The sequence below is a fragment of the Echinops telfairi genome, unplaced genomic scaffold (assembly GCF_000313985.2).
Source record: "Echinops telfairi isolate 266 unplaced genomic scaffold, ASM31398v2 ScPeMD7_7420;HRSCAF=8458, whole genome shotgun sequence".
Taxonomy (NCBI): Eukaryota; Metazoa; Chordata; class Mammalia; order Afrosoricida; family Tenrecidae; genus Echinops; species Echinops telfairi.
This window is the reverse complement of record NW_022111320.1, coordinates 20,850,251-20,870,155: the sequence shown is the minus strand read 5'-3', so window position 1 is coordinate 20,870,155 and position 19,905 is coordinate 20,850,251. Positions and strand designations below refer to the sequence as shown.

The 19,905-nt window shown below is 41.9% G+C and overlaps 3 protein-coding genes and 1 pseudogene across 4 annotated transcripts in view; 3 read left to right on the top strand and 1 right to left on the bottom strand.

Moving 5' to 3' along the window:
• Positions 1-8,669: 8,669 nt before the first annotated feature.
• Positions 8,670-8,947, top strand: LOC101651461 (annotated as a pseudogene).
• A 691-nt stretch (positions 8,948-9,638) lies between these two features.
• LOC101641932 (bolA-like protein 2) lies at positions 9,639-9,885 on the top strand. The gene has a single exon (XM_004704067.2). It carries the CDS (start codon positions 9,652-9,654, stop codon positions 9,883-9,885), a length of 234 nt encoding a protein of 77 aa, XP_004704124.1. The 5' UTR covers positions 9,639-9,651.
• A 1,650-nt stretch (positions 9,886-11,535) lies between these two features.
• Positions 11,536-16,833, bottom strand: EPM2AIP1 (EPM2A interacting protein 1). Its single transcript, XM_004704068.2, has 2 exons — positions 13,246-16,833; positions 11,536-13,214 (listed from the first exon to the last, which is right to left on the bottom strand). The coding sequence occupies exon 1, from the start codon at positions 16,736-16,738 to the stop codon at positions 14,912-14,914; it is 1,827 nt and encodes a 608-aa protein (XP_004704125.1). The 5' UTR covers positions 16,739-16,833; the 3' UTR covers positions 11,536-13,214; positions 13,246-14,911.
• A 392-nt stretch (positions 16,834-17,225) lies between these two features.
• Positions 17,226-19,905, top strand: part of MLH1 (mutL homolog 1) — a 61,958-nt gene continuing 59,278 nt past the window's right edge. For both annotated transcript variants that reach the window (XM_004704069.4, XM_045297610.1), the window contains exon 1: positions 17,226-17,341. In XM_004704069.4, coding sequence (XP_004704126.1) covers positions 17,226-17,341 — 116 coding nt within the window. The remainder of the gene's footprint in view (positions 17,342-19,905) is intronic.

Here is a 19,905-nt window from a genome sequence, read left to right as displayed (position 1 = left end):
TATAGTCAGTCAAGAAAGCAATTAAAATCGAAGGCAAACTAAATACATTTTTAAACTTCTAAGGATTTGAAGCATTTATCTACTATTTACCTTTTCTGAAGGACATGGTTAATGTAGCCAGAATAGCAAATGTGAGTTATGTGGAAAATAAGAAATGATATAACTATTAGCATTAGTCTAATAAAAAGAAATTTCAGATGATACCTGGAAGCAAATCTAGAAATAAATCAGTCCAAATTAAAATAGAAGTCAGTGGACTCTGAGACGAGAATTGTCAAAAACCTAGAATAGAGCCAGACCTGTCTTAGCATAAGAAAACAGCTGCGCAGAGCCTGTCAGCGCTGTGATGAGGAAGGGCTTGCTTTCTGCACATGGGGATGGGAGAAGAAGGAAATCCATTAGAAAACTCGAAGAAGACTGGAAAATTATCATTCCAATTTGAAGATAATTAAAATATAGATGAATTTTAGGAAGTGTGTTAGTTTAAGAAAAGAGAATTTGTTTTTCAATTTGTAGGAACATTGCCCTTTCAGTGGCCCGTATTCAGTGACATTACAATTTTAAGGGGGGGAAATAATATTTTATTATGATTGATTGATTTTAAATGTTTATAACAACTTATGGGTAAAGTATGGGAGACAATTACAATTCAGAACAAAATATAATTAAATAAAAAAGAACCATGACTATGTTCATATAACATGCAAAGACCTGGTGCTAGAAAACAGAAAGAGAGCATCATCAGCATTTCTCAAGCCGAAAACTGAAGAAAAATGTTAAGCCTTGAGTTGTAATATTGAAGGTTTCTATAAGAAATATACTACAGGATTCAGAAAGCATCCAGATTCAGAAAGCATCAAAAGAAGATGGAAGGAATACACAGAGTGATGGTACCAAAAAAATGGGTTGATGTTCACTCATTGGAGGGGGTCGCATATTATCAAGAACCCATAGTATTCAAGAAAGAAGACCAAACTGCACTAAGGCAGAAGTGGGAACTGAGGACGTGGCGATTGCCATGTTTCAACAAGCTGATGCAGCAGTGGGACTACTCGCTAGTCTGTGCCAAGAAACATGGAAGACAACTACCTAGCCAACTGAGTGGAAGAGATCTATATTTGTGCCTGTTCCAAAGAAAGGTGACCCAACAGTATGAAGAGAAATTTATATAAATTTATATTTATATCAATATAAATATTAGTATCTTTGATATCACATGCAAGTAAAATTTTGCTGAATGAAGAAACAGTTGCAGCAACACATTGACACAGAGCTGCCAGAGAGTCAAGCTGGCTTCAGGAGAGGATGTGGAATGAGGGCTCTTAGTGCTGGCACAGATGGACATTAGCTGGAAGCAGAGAACTCAGAAAGATGTTTACTTGTGTTTTCTTGACTATGGAAAAGGCATTCAACTGTGTGGTTCATAATAAACTATAGAGAACATTTCAAGGAATGGGAATTACAGAATGCTTCATGTGTTCATGAGGAATCTGCACGTGGACCAAACTAAGCAAGGGGCTACTGAGTAATTTAAAATAAGGAAATATGTACATGAGTGTTGTGTATTTTTACCATATTTATTCAACCTGCATGCTGAGCTGAGCAAATAATCCAAGCAGCTGTACTACACGAAGAAGAACTCAGCATCCGAATTAAAAACAGGCGGCTAACAACCTGCGATACGGAGATGACAACTGTGCTTGCGGAAATCGAGGAAGGCTTGAAGGACTTCCTGGTGCAGATCAAAGACTCACCTTCACTGCGTTACACCTGAATGTAAAGAAAACAAAAATCGTTACACTGGACCAGTGAACAATATCAGGATAAACAAACAAAAGAGGTGGTTGGGCACTTCAATTTGCTTGGGTTCATAATCAATGCTCATGGAAGCAGCACTCCAGAAATCAAACGCTATAGTGCATCCGGCAAATCTGAAAAATAGCTTTTGGAAGTGTTAAGGAACACAGATAGCATTTGGAGCACTAAGAGGAGCCCGCCCCAAGCCCCAGCTATGCTATTCTTGATTGCCTTGCACACACGCGAAAGCTGTGCAGAGAGTGAAGAAGACAGAAGAAGAATGGATATGTTTGAATTACAGTGTTAATAAAGAATATTTAATATGCCAGAAGAATGAACAAGTCTGTCTTGGAAGATAGATGTAGTTGGAACACCCCTTATAGTCGAGGATGGTGAGGCTTCATCTTAGAGACTTCGGACATGGTATTAGGAGAGACTAGTCTCTGGGCGAGGACATTGTGCTTGGTAGAGTCATGAAAACGAGGAAGGCCCTCGATGAGATGAATTGACAGAGTGGCTGCATCAGTGGCCTCAAATACAGGGACAATTGCGAGGATGGCATAACACAGGGCAGGGTTCCGATCGCTGTGCATAGGAGCACTGTGAGTCAGAAGCAACTCAATGGCCCTACACGTGAAAATAAAAGCAGAGTTCGCAGAAACTAGGAGGTAGAAGAGGAAGGATGGGACATGGAGGAAAGCCAAGAGACCTTGCTGGAAAATGACTGAATAAAAACAAGTAGTTAAATAAAGTTTTAAATGTCAAAAACTAATAGATCCTAAAGCAATGATAGAACTATGAAAGAGTGGAGAGGCAAGGAGGAAAGGGAAAATGGGGTGTTCTGAATTAGTGGGGTCCTTATTTATCAGCAAAAGCCAAACCCACTGCCATCTAGTTGATTCTGACCCACAACGATCCTATAGGACAGCATAGAATGCTCCTTGAGGTTTCCAATACAGGAAATTTTGGGGCGGCCAGACTGCCTCATGTTTCTCCAAAGGAATGCTGGGTAGGTTTTAAGTACGGTCCTAGCCTTGTGGTTAGCCTCCCAGTGCTTAGTCCACAGCCCCACAGGTCTCTTTTTGTTTAACAGAGTAGGCAATAAAGAGACAATGCTCAGAGTTGATAAATTAATTCAATTAGCAATATATCGAGATACACATGACATTAAATGATCCAATATAAGAAATCTTTAAAACTGATTGTTTGGAAGGGAGGCGACTGAGGGAGAGGAGAAACGGATAAAGGCACTGAAGTTGTTAAATATGTCCTTAGGGAGGGCAGGCAGGGGAGGGAGAAGAAATGGGGAGCTGATATCAGGGGCTCAAGTGAGAAGAGAATGCTTTGAAAATGATGATGGTGGCATATGTGCAAATGTTCTTGAATGTATGGATTGTGATAAGAGATGTAAGAACCCCCAATAAAAGTATTTTTAAAAAAAGATAAAATCCTACCCCTGGGGGACGGAAAACAGAAAAGTGAGTGAAGGGAGACATCGGTCAGTGTAAGACATGAAAAAATAATGATAATGTATCAAGGGTGAGAGAGGGAGGGGGGAAAATGAGGAGCTAATACCAAGGGCTCAAGTGGAAAGAAAAGGTTTTGAAAAATGTACAAATGTGCTTGACACAATGTATGAATGTATCTGTTGTGATAAGAGCAGTATGAACCCCTAATAAAATGATTTAAAAACCCAAACAAAATAAAAATACTTTTAATTTTATGTTTTAAAGCATTGATGGGCCTGAGAGCAAGTATTTGGTGAAGAGGCGTTCTCTCTCTCTGTGTATTTGCTGTGGATATGTCCGTGCCTGCTGCCTGGCACAATTCATTAACTAGGCCTGTTTCCAGGGAAACCAGCTCTTTCCTGATAACAAAGATAATTTTGAGGCCTGCTGTTCACCAAGCAACCCTGCTCTTGAGCCATGCTATTTCCCTGAACTACCTCTTCGCCTGTATGATGCAGTCCCTCGGTAGGAAGCTTAGAAGCCTATTTCTCACCCCTGTCTTTATACCCTGTGTCCTTGGCCAAGGAGACTGTACCAGTAAGCAGTGACCTCCGTGCCCTTCCTTTGTTACAAGGGGACATGCTAATAAGAAATCGAGCTACCGTCATTTAAAAAATGATATACCTATGTCAAAGAATAATATAAAAACTACAAGTCTTAATATTTTCCCATACTGGTATCATTAATCCTAGAGGTGAGCATGAAACTGGAAGGGGACTTAACTTTCTTCTTTTTTCAAAACTAATTAAAGTATAAATGATATATAGTAAAATGTACAGATCTCAAGTACTCCGTTTGATAAGGCTTGACATTTACATAACAGCTGTTCAACTCAAACCCCAGTCAAATATAGAATGCTTCCACCAACCCAGAAAAGATCCTTCCTGGTTCTTTTTCATGAATACCCCTCCCCCTTCCCAGCCTCCTTCCCAAACCCAAAGCTATCCACTTTTCTGATTTGGTTTCTTCAGTTCTTGAGCTCCATTTTTGTCTGGTCTCCTTTGCTCAGCAAAAGAAACAATAGAAAAAAAAGCCTATATATTGTCTAGAAGGGATTGTACAATTACAGAAATAAAAAGTGATTCTGATGTGAGCTCTGAAGGAAAGTGAGAACTATAGAGAAAGTCTATGTAGAATTTATTTGGCACCAGCAACAAAATGTGCTTCTGGTGAGGTTTTAAAGGAAAAAAGATAAAAAACGTGATTGGACAATAGAAGAAGGGTGATGCTTTTATGCAGTGGCAAAATAACTTGTCTGAATGTAAATGGAGAACCAAAGACTGAAACGTTATGGATTGAATTGTATCCTCCCCAACGTAAGTGGTGGGAGAAAATTGAGGCTTTCTACTCCTGTAAGAAGTTACAGTCTCAGAGAAACGAGGGGCAGTTCTACAACATCCTATAGGCTTGATGGGAGTCAGAATTGATTTGATGGCAATGAGTTTTGTTTAGTTTGGAATACAGGTGCTAGGAGTGCTGGTGGCCTAGTGGTTTTGTGTTGGCTGCTTAACAGCAAGGTGAGTAGTTCAAAACCAGCAACTACTCCATGGGAGAAAGACGAGACTTTCTTCTCTTATAGAGTTACAGACTTGGAAATCCACAGTGGCAGTTCTACCCTCTCTGATAGGGTCACTATGAGTCAGAATTGACTCAATGACAGTGAGTTATTTGAGAAAATAGGTGCTGTAAGTCTTAACCTCTATCCCTCTGGTTATAATTCTATGTGGGAATGGGTTAATGTATATACTGGAATATAAGCTGACCCGAATATCAGCCGAGGCACCTAATTTTACCACAAAAACTGCATTTTAAATGTGCTGAAAAACTCGGCTTATACACGAGTATATATGGTAATTTCATTATGTTTACGAGGCAAGACTAATGTAGGTTGTATCTGGAATCAAATGCCCATATAAGATATGAAAGAGATTAAAACAAACAAGTGAGAGGCCAAGATAGGAGACTGATGCCAAGTCACACGGAGATCTCCAAGGAACCAAGAAACAAATGGCAGAAACAAGGGCTTTCCCCCAGAGCCAGCAGTCAGAGAAAGCTTTTTCCAAGAGCTAGCGCCCTGAACTGGAAGCTCTAACATCTTCATTTGTGAGGAAAGTATTTTTTGTGTGTAAGAGCCATCCATTTGTAAGATGTGTTATAGCAACACTAATTCCCTAAGGCACACTCCAAATAAACAATTGAGATAGAGGGTAAGTAAAAAGTATTGCTGCAAAATCATAGATCCCTTTACTAGATTCTCAACATGAGAAGCTATTGTTTCCCAGCATATCCCCATCTAGATGTACATGCTTCTGAAAGTGGTTTCCATCTCTCCAGCCCCTCCACAAATAATTCTGCACACTTCCATTAGTGCCACATCAAACTAGCAGTTTTGGCATCCTTCAGAGACTCAAACTGTGCACCTTGGAGATGTTCGGTGAAAGTTTGGGAACAAAGAAGTCTGAAGGGGCAAGATCAGGGCTACAGAGGGGATGAGGGAAGGCTTTCTAACACTATTCTTATAGAGTAGTCCTTGCTATTCTAGAATAAGCAGGTGCACTGCTGTGACTTTTTTTTTTTTTAATTAGGTGCAACTTTCCCAGTCTTTTTCTTAAAACAGCTTTCAGTGTTCTCACAACTTCTTCCAAATAAGCCCCCAGGACTGTCCCAGTGTTCTTCAAGAAAACCTAACAAGATTACCTTTTTGAGTCCCCACAGTCACCATAACCTTCTGAGATAAAGGTCTTGCATTGAACTAGCCCAGGAGATCCTCTCTGAAGCTACTGTTCTGATTGGACTTTTTTTTAAGGTACCCTAACGAGACTAAGACAATTGTATTTCTGAGAGAATTTGTCTGCAGCCAGCCACTGGCTAGAGACGTGTTTAAACACATTTTGTTTGGAATAAACGTGTGCACTGAAACCCTAGTAGCAATATTTGTTATGTACTCTTACATGTATATAGTGGGGGGGGGGTTCCTTTTAAAGATAGGTTGAGGATTACTGCTAGGGCTCGAGTAGCGTTAAAATTAAAATCAGGGTTAAGACTAAGGCTTATTTTATCTTTAGGATAAGGGATGGAGTTGGGGTTGGGTTTGGGGATAAGATTAAGGCTAGTGATAAGTATAGTTAGCTTATCTAAGGGGCTAATAGCAAAGGCAGTATTTAAGGACAGAGCTACACTTCCAGTATCACACTATGATTAACATTCCATGTATTGGTGCGAGATTAGTTAAAATTAGAAAGGATAATCCAGAAAGAGGCTCTTACATATATGGTCACCTGGTTTATATCAAAAGGCCCATTGTTGGTTTGTTTTGCTTTTCGATATATGAAATCCAGGATGGGTAGAGGTAGAGAGTGACTGCATTGATGGTTTCTTGAGGATTAAGGCACAGAAGATTGGCAGAAGGAGGGAAGCTGATGACAATAGGTACAAGAAAGAACTAAATGTTCTCAAGTTGATGGTGGAGATGATTATACAGCTCTTGATATGACTGAACTATTGAACTGTATATGTGAGATATATGCCAATAAAACAAACCAAAAGGTCTACTGCAACTCAATGGGGGGAAGAATATTCGTTTCAGTAAAAGATGCTAGGCCAATTGGATAGTCATATAGAAAATAAATAACTTTAAACTCCTCCACCACATGGTATATGTAAATCTGGTGTGTATATATATATATGATATATATCAGGTATAAACATGAAAGTTAAAACAATCAAGTTTTCAGAAGAAAACAGTATCTTCATGATATTGGTGAGGCAAAGATTCTTAAACAATATTCAGAATACATGGATACAATGCATTTAACTAAAATTATTTCTGTTCACCAAAAGACCATTAAAAGTAAAAAGCAATCCATAGATCAGGAAATGATACTTACAATGCACATTTCCAACAAAGGATTCATAGAATATACATTTTAAAAAAGAAAAAGATAGACAAACCAATTTTAAAATAGGTAAACGATTTGAACAGGCTCTTTAAAACAGGGAATAGTGAATAAGCTTAAGAAAGTGTTCAACATAATTCATCTAAAAAATGCAAATTGAATGGCATATTATGATTATATACTCAGGAAATGGCTACAATTAGGACTGATACCAACTTTTGGAAAAGTTCTCATATATTGTTGGTGGAGTATAAACTGGTAAAACCACTTTAGAAAACTGTTTGTGAGTATCTACCCTATAACCTGTGATCCAGCAATTGCACTTCTCCATATTTATCCGAGTATACCAAAGGGAATGAGTGCATGTGTACAATGAAAAATGGATACAAACATGTTCATGTCAACTTTATTCACAATACCACACTAGAAAGTCCCCAAATTTCCATCAACAGAATGGGTTAATAAATTGTGGTGTAGTTATGCAATGGACTACTACTACACAGAAGGGACAAATGAGCTGCTGCTACATATATGGATGAATTTCTTAGACACGCTGACTTAAGAAGACAGAGAACTGCATATTGTATTATTACATTGAGGTGAAGTTCAAATACTGGCAAAACTTAAGTCATGGTAATAAAGAGAATGGTGGTTATCTGTGTGAGTGAAAGGCATTCAGGGCACCCACTGGAGTGCTGGAGATGCCCAACATATTAATCTGGGTGGTGGCTTCTGAATATATAGAAACGTTTACTGAGGTGAACAGTTAAGAGTTACATACTTTACTGAATGTTGTTTTAGCTCAAAAAAGAAAATATAATAAACAATAGACTTGTCATCTTCTGAGTGTTTTTGGAGTGTATTTCTCCACTGCCTAGAGCTGCATGTGGCTGAGATCATTTGCTTGTTCAATGAAATTGCTTTGAAGACGTAAGTGACTTGCCATACATTTTCTTTGCCAAAGTGAGCAGCCATACCCCAGATAGCATCTACTTTGTTGCCTAGGTTCCAGAATGAGGGCAATTTAGAGCAAGGATCCACAAACTTCCTCTGTAAAAGGTCAGATATTAAATATTTTAAGCTTGTGGTCTATCAAGGCTGTTTTAATGACTGAGCTGGGCTGTACTAGTGCAATCACAGCAGCAGACAGTAGTTGGATGGACAGGGCTGTATTCTGAGACAACTTTATTTATAAAAACAGGAAGTAGAATCGATTTTGCCAATGGGCTATTGCTAGTTTGTCAACTTCTGATCTAGAGCAAAGCCCCTAGCCAACTGATAATAAACACATTGTGTGCGATACTGAGATTTTGTAGTTGTTACCACATGACAACCACAACCCTGATACAGAAATTTGTTCCATTCAAAAAAGAAAAATGAAACTTTTGAGTATTTTGTTGGCAGACATTCAGTAAATTATTATGAGTGGTAGAATTTCCAAAATTATTATGGGCGGCGAATTTCCAAAATGGCATCCTCCAGCCACACACAAGTGTTAGATCTTTACCGGGCCATGCTGAGAGAGAGCAAGCATTTCAGCGCCTACAATTACAGAACATATGCTATCAGAAGGATAAGAGATGCCTTCAGAGAAAATAAAAATGTAAAAGATCCTATAGAAATTCAAACCTTAGTGAATAAGGCCAAAAGAGACCTGGGAATAATTCGTCTCGACAGGTTGCTATCAGCCAACCGTATTCCACAGACAAGCTAATCATTGAGAACCAAGAGGAATCCTGGACCTGAGGAGCCTGGACCAGCCCCCTGGCAGCCATGGACCACCTTCAGCATCCATTCTATACTTGGGGTGGGACCTCGGCCAACCATGCGTGGCCTTGCACACCAGCTGAAAGTATCCTCTCCCTCTGCCTGCCCCTTAAGAGCTGATGATGGAGCAGCCTTCCCATTCCTTTGCAGCCTTTGTGAAAAGGATGACCCTATCTCCCTGGTTCGCATGCTGGAATGCAGACCTGGAGCTCATGCCGATTATTGTGCTGTGTGTTCCTGTGCCTCCTCCCACTTTACCCCCATTTTGTAGAGCATTTCCACTTGTATAGAGCCTTTCCTTCCTGTGCTTCTTGGTCCCGGACAATAAACAAAATTGTCTCCCTATGCAAAACAAACAAACAAACAAACATATACAGTGGCAATCCATGCTCCAGTGGCATTACTATCCCTTCAGAAAACTTAAGACAAATGGATTTATCATTTACTTAAGTTTTTAAAAACCTGTTATTTGTGGTTTGTTATTGTCTACATTTGACAGGAAATGTCCAGAGACAAACTCAGAAAATAATTGGTCCATTTGCAAGCAAAAATGATAGGGAATAGAGTGCTCATAAATTCAAGTATTAATAGGGTAGAAAGAAAATATTTCTCCATTACATATAGTAAGAAAAAATGGGACCCGGGTCCGGGCTGCGGAGCGGTCCCCGCTCTGGGCTGCCGCAATGGAACTCAGCGCCGAGTACCTCCGGGAGAAGCTACAGCGAGAGCTGGAAGCGGTGCACGTGGAGGTGGAGGACAGGACTCCCAACCGTTGCTCGGCCAGCTTCCGAGTCCTGGTGGTGTCCTCCAAGTTTGAGGGGAAACCGCTGCTACAGAGACACCGGCTGGTGAATGCCTGCCTCGCGGAAGAGCTTCAGCACATCCATGCCTTTGAGCAGAAGACCCTGACCCCATGAGCAATGGACCCGTGACGGCAGAAATGACGGGCAACCCCGCACCCCCACCCCACCCCCGCGCAGCCATTAAACGTACATCTGGACCAGCAAAAACCAAAAAAAAAATTTTAAATGAGTTCTTTAACCCAAGTTGATTAAAACCCAGGTTTACAAAGATCACATCACTAGATGACAACTGTATCTATTAAAACTTCTAAATTGGGTTAAGTTGCTTCAGACCAGAAGTTCAACTAAGAGTGCAAGCTCTAAGAAATCTGTTGGCCTGGATAAATAACTCAAGAGAAAAAAAACTAAAGGTGTAGTTTTCCTATCCAAGCATGAAAGGCACCAGGTATGTAGAAAGCGCAGAGGCAAGGGAACAAACAAGCAAACAAGAAATCCAAGAAATCCCACTTGATTAGATGTGATTTGGGGCCGCCTCCTTTGGGGAAGCGATGGTGGCATTCTTCAGGGGGGATGGCAAGCCAATGAGGTAACAAGTCATCACAAGATAAAATTCTAAAACCAAAACCAAAAGAATCAAACTCATTGCCATCGAGTTGATTCCATCCAACTCATAGTGACTCTATAGGGGAGGGTAGAACTGTGTTTCTGAGACTACAACTCTTTCCAGAAGAAAGCCTCTTTCTCCTGCAGCGCAGCTGGTGGTTTCAAACCACTGAACTTGTGGTTAGGCATGCGGTGCATAACCCACTCTATCACCAGGTCTTTTCTTACCCTTATATTTCAGAAAAGCAAATAATTATAAGTAGCACATAAACAGTCTGCCATTTTCTCCTAAGTTTGATGCTTGCAAAAGGAAAAAAAAAAGGTATTCATTCTTAAGCAGCAAAGCTTTTCTGGGGCTCAGTGTAACTTTTTAAAAATCATTTTATTAGGGGCTCATACAACTCTTATCACAATCCAGACATACATCAATGGTGTAAAGCACATTTGTACATTCATTGCCCTCATCATTCTCAAAACATTTCCTCTCCACTTAAGGCCCCGGCATTAGGTCCTCGTTTTTCCCTTCCCTCCCCACTCCCCCCTCCCTCATGAGCCCTTGATAATTTATAAATTATTATTTTGTCATATCTTGCCCTATCCGATGTCTCCCTTCACCCACTTTTCGGTTGTCCGTCCTCCAGGGAGGAGGTCACATATAGTTCCTTATAATCGGTTCCCTCTTTCCAACCCACTCTCCCTCTACCCTCCCAGTATCGCCACTCACACCACTGGTCCTGTAGGGCTCATCCGACCTGGGTTCCCTGTAGTTCCAGTTCAGTGCAACTTTTAAGTCATTCTCTTAATTCACTAGTTGCCCAGGCTTTCTCATCTATGTGTACATTGCTTCAGAAATTAAAAACAAAATCTGTATCAGAGGTGAATACTTATGACAGTGAATCTATGCCCATATACCTGGGTTTGAATCCTAGTTTCACCAATTATGTTTACTAAGGCAAACTGCAATGTGTCTGTTTCAACATTCACATATTTGAACCAAATGTCAAATTTTCTAGGAAATTTAGGTCAGTTGACACAAAGAACTTAATTTCTTACCTCATACTAATACGGGTTATTTCAGTGAGCAGTGTTAAGGCACAGCCACTACGAAGGTCAAATCAGACTGTGAAAGGGCTTCAGAGATCATAAAACACTACACAAATATTTATTCATCCAAACGTTTTATTGAAATGTCAGGCATTGTGCGAAGCGCTGGACATTTAACAGTTAGCAAGGCATTTATATGGCCCCTGCCATCAGAAAGCTTACAATCTAGCAGTGATCAATAAGCAGTAACAATAAAGTGTGCCGAGTGTATGGCTGGGAAAGAACAAGGTATTCAGGGAACAGATAGAAAGGGCATCAAAGGCTTCATAGAGAACTGAAAGACGAATAGAAGTATATGCCTGCCCTAAGAGCAAGGGTGGCTTCAGCGGAGTGAGACCAACAGCTCGACCTTTTGGAACACCTGGCTGGCAGCAGCATAGAAAGGGATCAAATGCAGATACAGGGAGACTAGTGAGGAGCTGTTGTCACTTAGGTCGGTTGATGGCCTGGATTAGGCTGGTGGCACCAGAATTGAGAGAAATTTAGAAAGCAGGGTAACAGAAAGGGCTTTATGACTCAATGTAAGGAACAAACAGGGAAAAGTTATAGATGATTCCGTTTCTGACTTGGGCAAGGGCAAGTGAACGAATGGTAGTACCATTTATTGGAAGAGGGAACATGAGGAACAGCAGATTTGGAGGCAAGATCTATCTGTAGGCTGAGGTGCCTATGAGGCAGCAAAGTGTACTTGTTAAGTTAGTAGTTGACAATATGAACCAGGAAAGGTCTAGGAAAAAAAGAAATGCATTCAGTAGTCATTAGCATGTCTGCGTCAACCAAAGACATGGAAGGAGATGAGTTCTGCTAGGGAGATGATGTAGGAATGAGAAGAGAGTTTACAACCAAGTAGAGTCCCGAGGAACACAGATTTCAGGGAAAGGTGCCAGCAGAGAAAACTGAGAAAGCATACCCGGGGATGGCACTTCCCCAAAGCAAAAGGAAGCAAGTATTTCAAAAAAGGGTAGTCAATGGTGTCAAAGGAGGGCTAAGAACATATTAACAAGGATTTAGTAACCTTAGTAGAGCAGCTTGACTGGACAGACAGGCGACTTGGGAGCACAGATAAACCTTTCAAGAAAGCTAGGAGAGATGAAAGTTACAAGGCATTTTTACTATATTCACTGATATAACAGGACCAGTAACAAGTATTTTAATTAAATAAAGATTTAAAGACTGCCATGCAGTTAATGAATTACGTAGTACAGATAACAGTAAAATATACACATTTTCCCCCCTAAACAAACAAGACTAGTTTATAGCAAATTCTCTATGGAGGGTCAATTTTCAATCCTTCGATTATCTCCTACCCCCCTTTCATCAGTGACTATACAATGCAAACTAATTTTATTATTACCTCACGTGAAACATGTACTGGAACTTCACAAATGTACAACACTTCAATATTTGACAAACTGGGGCCAGAAAGCAGAAGCAGCTTTCGGGTCTTTCAAGTAACAAAGCCTTTGCCTTAAAAAATGAACACTCAAAAAAAAAAAGAACACTCAAAGCTACTGGGAAATCACTGGTAGAGTCTTTACTATGTTGTATTTCTAGATATTTACACTTTCACCATTAACCAAATTCTCAGCTTTACCATTCTTGGTAATTATCTTGGTAAAATATTTTTCTGCCCTCCACAAATTATACCAGAATAAAATCTTTTAAACATAATTCAGTATCAATTACTGATTTATGTAATTACAGGCTACTGGAGCCTGTTAAGGCCTTTACTGCACCTTATTAATCATGTTAAGGCCTTTACTGCACCTTATTAATCAAACTCAGAATTTTGAAGTTAGTCTCTAGTAAGTATTGATACTTGCTCTTCTAATTTTATTTCTACCAGTAATTTGCCCCATCCCTCAAAATAAGCTCATTTCCATTGGGGCCTACTGGCATTTTGGAAGGGCTAATTCTTCTTTGTGCCAGGCTGTACTATGCACTAAGAGGGAGCTTCAAGCTTATGTGCCAGGAGGAATCCCCCAGTAATTATGACAAACAAATAGCCAAACAAAAATTTCTACATTTCCCCCAACATCCTCTGGAGAGAGGGTTACTGCCTGTTTGAGAACCACTGACACACCTTTGAGTCTTGGGGTTCTTGTGGCATGTATTTTGACTGCTCCGGCACTAGTTCCTTCTAGATTCTTAGTTGTATTTGCTTTAATTTGCTAGAGTAGTGATCAGAGAATAAAGTGCTGCAAGAGTTACGACAGAACTTGTGCACAAGTTTTCAAATTGTACTTGAAAGAGCTGTGTGCAAGTTGGGTCTTGTTTTTAAAATCGATTTTACATATTCGGCTTTCTGGCAAATTTTCTCTTCCAGTTAACATAAGCTTGAAAAAAACATCACCAATAAACTTAAAAAAAAAAAAAATTTGTCTTAACACGAAGATGTTGGAACTAGAAATATGGCACTGCTGTAATCTGTGGCCAAGGCTGCTTCTTGGGTGTTAAGGATTTCTTTTTGTGCACTGTCTTAAATAAAACTGTGGGACAGTTTCAATTTCACAACAAACCCACTTCCAGAAGCTGCCAACATCTAACATTACCTCACTTTAAAATAAAGGGTTTCCTTCCTTTAAGCAGGTTTCCTTTATAAAGCAGTACTATCTGGATCCTGAAGATGCCAACACCTTTTGTCCAAAATCCTTTTGGACAGAGGTAACCTTCTGTCTAGAACAGAACGAATTACAAACTACAACAGTTCTATACTTACCATAATCCTGTAACAGGCAGCTGAAGAAGTAGCCTGCAATTTAATGCTTAGTCTGAACTCCAGGACACAAGAAGCCTCATAAATTAGCAACTTAAAAATAATTCTTCCTCCTCTAAAATTCTATTGAATTATTTTGCCTATTACTAATAACACTGAGACTAATTGGGGAGGGAGGGAAATGAGAAGGAAGAAATAAAGATTTACTTTGGACTCAAAAAGGTTAAAAAATGAGTCCCACACACTGCTGATGGTGAAGACAAAATGCTTCCACTGTTGAGTTCTTCCCTTCTGGAACATTTTGAACTCGCTACATAAGTTCCTGCAAACCGGCTCAAATATACATTTAAACAGTTGACCATTTCAAACTTTGTTTAAAGTAAGAGCTAACATTTTTGGCTTATCTTCAGAACACCTTAAATACAGACTTCTGACTGAATTCACATCAGTACCAAACTTCCATCATAAAAGCAAAAGACAATGACTCTTATCATTAAACTGAATTTAAGGAGGTGGTATTCTCAAATTTCAGTCCCTTGCTGCTTTTGAGATTGAAAGAAAAGGCAACTGTTAATTGAATGAGTCCTGACCAATCTGGACATCATCTAATAAACCTGGTGTTTTCCCACACCGGGTTTCTTAGTCTAAATTAGTAAACTTGGAAACTCAAACCAATTTTTGCTTTTGAATTGAATTCTTTCTGAGTTTTTCAAAGGCTTATGGATTCGGTTCATTTCTTCCTCTCATAAGGTCATCCCAGTGGGGCTCCATTTCAGTTGTGGCAATACGAAACAGGGCTTGGAGATGCTCATCCGTCAAGGGCCGGCTCAAAGTATGTTGATTCTGAGTCAAGTATGAAAAAGCCTTTTCACAGATTTGGTTACTATCAAACAACGATGCCACCTTACAGGCAACCCCTTTGATAATTGGGTAAGATTCAGCAGACAATCCAGCATAGAACTGCCCCAATTCTTTGACTCTGTATTCATTCCAAAGGTTAGTATTTGCCTGAAGTTTTGTTAGCTCCACCCTTACTGATATTGGTGCGTATTCGGCTTTAAAGTTAAATGGATTTGCGAAAAGTTCCAAGTCCTTTTTAATGTACCGAAGGTCCTTGAAATGTCTCTCAAATTCCTTTAGTAAGCGACAGATCACCACTTGATACCTGTCGGGATCAAATATTTTTTGGTCACCTTTCAAGTGCCGTTTAAGCTCATCAACAACTTCTCTGAAAGCAGCAAAGTGTGTGAGATTTTTTTCCTCAATGTGTCTCTGAAGTAAATTCAGCTTAACTTCGAAGGTACAGATATGGTCAAAAGCAGCAGCTGCAAAGACTTTCGTAACTCGCAGTTGTTCACTGAGTTCTCGAAGGTGGTTCATAATATCCACCAAGAAGCCAAAGTCACATAGCCACTGCTTGTCCGTGAAATGGACTGTGGTGGCTCCTATGGAGACCAAGAACGCCTCGATCTCTTTTCTCAGGGAAAATATTAATTTTAAAGTTTTCCCTTTTCTAAGCCAGTTGTTCAGACACCGTCCATTAACCCTTTCACCATGTTCTGATTCAGATTCCGCTAGTAAAGCCTGAAACTCGGGTCGTCTAACGCCTCTGGTCTTAATCAAGACGATCCATTCGGATAAGGTATTTATGATCTGATTGACGTCGACGTCGTAGGAGCTCAGCAGTTCCAAGTGAAGAAATCCTGAATAATGGATAACATTCCAACAGTTGGGGCTCACAGCCTTTTCTCTCATATAGGAGACCAATCCTGAGTTCTCGCCAATCATCCTCAATGTATGGGTTGTGGTCAGTCCAACCATTCGCTGCAAGCTCAGCCCGGCGGTCTGCAGGGCTTCCAGGATTGCCGCCATCAGCGCACCGACGCTGAAGTGGTGCGTCAGATTGACGATGGTCAGCAGCTCTTCGTGCACCTCCAAATCATGGCCCACGCCACGGAGAAAGACCAGGAGGTAGTTCTCATAGGCCACAAAAGCTTGGTCATCCAAGGCCAGGGAATAGGCTTTGAAGTCCCTGGCTTGGCTAAATAGCTGACTGCGTAGGTTTCTGTTAATGTTCAGGAGCCTCTGGCCTGTGACTTCGGGAGTTAAATCGATACTCTCCAGGACGCCTACGTGCTCGGGCAGCACCTCTCTCAGCATCACTTCCAAGCACTGGTATACGAAGTCCCCCTCGCCCCAGCCTCGACCCCGCAAGGCCAAGAGGCGGGTGATCCCCAGGCCTGCGCGAGCCGCCCTCTCCTCCTGAGTGAGCTGGGCGACCACCGGCACGTCGCCGTGACGCAGACGCTCCACCAGGGCCGTGCGCTCGCCCTCCGCCACATACCGATCGTAGTACTCGTGCTCGGCCTCGTAGTGGCGTCGGACATCGCGTTCGCGGGTGGCTACGATGAGGCGGCGACAGACTAGGCACTGGGCCCCGTTACCTTCCGGAGGCTCTACCACCAAATAACGCTGGGTCCACTCGGGCCGGAAAACTCGAGACTCGTCAACTTCCATCCTGTTCCTCTTGGGCGTCATCCACATTTCACGGGAGGCTACAGGAGCAGGGTCAACCTCAGGGAGGCTGCAAGAAGAGGGGCGGCACAGAGCCTGAGCAGCCTCCTCAGCTCTGCGCCAAAGCGCCTCGGCGGGAGGGAGGGGGGGAAGGGAGGAATACCCGTCTCCGGCTGTCGCCTTCTATTGGCTGGAGATTTCGTCTGCCCTGTAGCTGCGGGAAACTGACCAATAGAAAGAGCTGACAGTATTGTATCACGCAACCACAGACCCTGTCTGTTATTGGTCAGCAGCCGCTTCAGGGCGGGACGAAGAAACGCACGCTCTTACGAGCCTTGATTAGCATTCAAGCCGTCCAATCAACAGTTCCGCAAATCTCAGGCGGCGCGGCCTCTGAAGGGTAGAGCAAGATGGCACGGCGTTGGTGGGAGGGCGTGCGTCAGAGACACTCAGGTGATTGGTGGAAGGCACTTCCGGTGAGCGGCCCCAACGTCAATTGAGCTCCACTGGCGCCAAAATGTCGCTCGTGACGGGAGTTATCCGCCGGCTAGACGAAACAGTGGTGAACCGCATCGCGGCGGGAGAGGTTATCCAGCGGCCCGCTAATGCCATCAAGGAGATGATTGAGAATTGGTATGGAGGAAGTCGGGCTAGACTCCCTTAGAGGATGCTCCTTAACGGGCCGCTGCTCGGGAGTGCGTGTGCACGCCTCCTTGCTCCGGACGGAGCCGCGTACCGCGCATGCGCACAGCGCCCCGAGGGCCAGTTCCTGGGCCCCGGGTGCTTTGGCGTTCTCGCGAGAGATTCGTTCTAGACTTGTATGTGGTGCAGAGGGGAGGCTACAAATAATATGTTTTAAAAATGGAGCCCAGGAGCTCTGGTGGCGTAGTGTTTACGCTTCGGGCTACTAACCGAAAGACCTCGGAAACCCACAGGGGCAGTTCTACTCTGCTGTAGGGTCGCTCTGCAGTAAGACGAGGCTGCTACTCCTGTAAGCGTCTTTCGTTAAAAACCAAGAGAGTTCATTTGAAACGATGTATGTGAAGGTTCAAACCCAAATAAAGCTTTGTTGTTAGATGCCCCCAGTCGTGCCGACTGTTAGCGGGCACATGCGCAACAAAACGACACGCTGCCATGTTTAAGCCCACTCTTGCACTGCGGTCATCGCGACAGCCCGTGTCTAGGCCAGTTCCTTTCTCACTACCTTACCAAGCATGATGTCCTTTTCGAGGGACTGGCCTCGCCTGAGAGCATGTCCTGAATACGGGGGAGAAGGTTCTCCATACTCGCTTCTATCTACGAAACATTCTCGCTGCACTGCTCAAAGACAGATTTACATGTTCTGTCAGTAATACTGTCAGTATTCTTTGCCAACGCCATCATTCAAATGCATCAATTCTTCTTTAGTATTCCTTAGTCATTGTCCAGCTTTCATGTATATACGAGATGATTAAAAAATACTACCCTCAAAGGGTCAGGCGTGCGGCATCTTAGTCCTTAAAGTGAAATATCCTTGCTTTTCAATACTTTAAAGAGGTCTTCTGAAGCAGATTGCCCAATGCAATATGTTGTTTGCCGTCTTTACTGCTGTTTCCATGAGCATGGATTGTGGAACTGAGCAAGATAAAAAGCCTTGACAATGTCAGTCTTTTCTCTGTTAACATGATGCTACCTATTGTCCAATTGTGAGGATTTGGGTTTCTTTACATTGAGTTGCAAGCCGTACTGAAGGCTGACAGACAAATGGTGTGTATAAAAGCTTATGCTGGGGAAAAAACAAACAACAAAAACCCCTTCTTCCTCTTTCAGAGGATAGCTTATCAGTTTCTTGTTTATCATTCTGGAATCATTAGTACACACACCAGTTTTATTCAAAATCGCCTGGGTTTTAAGGACAAGTTGGTAATTTCTCTATTGTCAAATTAGTAACCCTTCTTAGTGTTTTCCTGCTGCTTACTTCTTGGGGGCCACTCAGAAGATGTTGGATTTTCTATGTATCTTCTAGATTCTGACACTTGTAATTGTCATGCTGTGGAGGGAAGAAATGAAAACTATGTGGCAAGAAAGGTGGCTGTGAACTATTAAAAAAAGATACCCAATAATATGAGTATACCTAAACATTGTCCGATCATTTGCCTTAAACTTATTTATTTTTTAAACAAAAGGGAAGAAATTTATTGGAGCCCATACAGGAAACCCTAGAGGGGCCCAGCATACCCTACTGTGTAGGCATGCCCAACAAAGTGTAACACCATTCACTGTACCCCCATGTCCCAGAGGGACTCCCCTGACCCGAGCCCCAAAGCCCCAGGACTGGCTGGGGGAGGGAACGACCTTAAACTTACTTAATAAAGTCTGTATATTTAAACAACTGCTCTGCACAATGGCAGATATATGGAGGAATTTATTGTGAAAACGTAAGTTGCTCAGGGCAGTGGGACTTGAAAGAGCTGTGTGTCAGAGATAAGGAAGGGAAAGAAAGAGGTTTTGACGAAAGTAGGAGCAAAGAATCTGGGAGCATTTTCTCCAGTGGGTCAGCAGTTCAAACCCAGCACAGGCTCCCACCACCTGCAGGAGGAGAGGGGCTGCACCCATTCACAACCATGGAAACCCAGTATAATGTCATGAAAAATGGGGATCAACGACATGGTAGTGGATTCGGCTTGGTTTGGTTTTGTTTATAAAGACTGGCATTTGTTTTGACACTATTAGAAATGACTGACAGAACTACTGGATTTACTGTTGTACTGTGGTCAGAATAAAACTACTCACTGCCCTTGAGTCGATACTTAGAGCAGCCGTGTAGGACAGGGCAGAACTGCCCCTGTGGGTTTCCAAGACTGTAACTGTTAACAGGAATAAAAAAGTCCTGTTCGCCCATAACAAGATGCGGATTGCATCCCAATGCATAACCACTACGCCATCGGGACTCCTGTATCACAAAACTAAACATATTAGTTCCATGGCTTACAATTCTGTAAGCAGCGATTTCGTTTGGAGTCTGATCATTCTCTATTGAATATGCTATCAATCAAGGTGACTAATATAATTGCAGTTATTGGCTCCCTGATGGTGTAATGGTTACACATTGAGCTGCAATTCTCAAGGCCAGCAGTTCAAAACCACCAGCCGCTCCACAGGAGAAAGACAGGGCTTTCTACTCTCTTAAAGAGTACAGGGCCGCATCTAGCTCAGAA

Coding starts and splice junctions, on each gene's coding strand:
- LOC101641932 (XM_004704067.2), top strand. CDS start 9,652: ATGGAACTCAGCGCCGAGTACCTCCGGGAGAAGCTACAGCGAGAGCTG.
- EPM2AIP1 (XM_004704068.2), bottom strand. CDS start 16,738: ATGTGGATGACGCCCAAGAGGAACAGGATGGAAGTTGACGAGTCTCGA.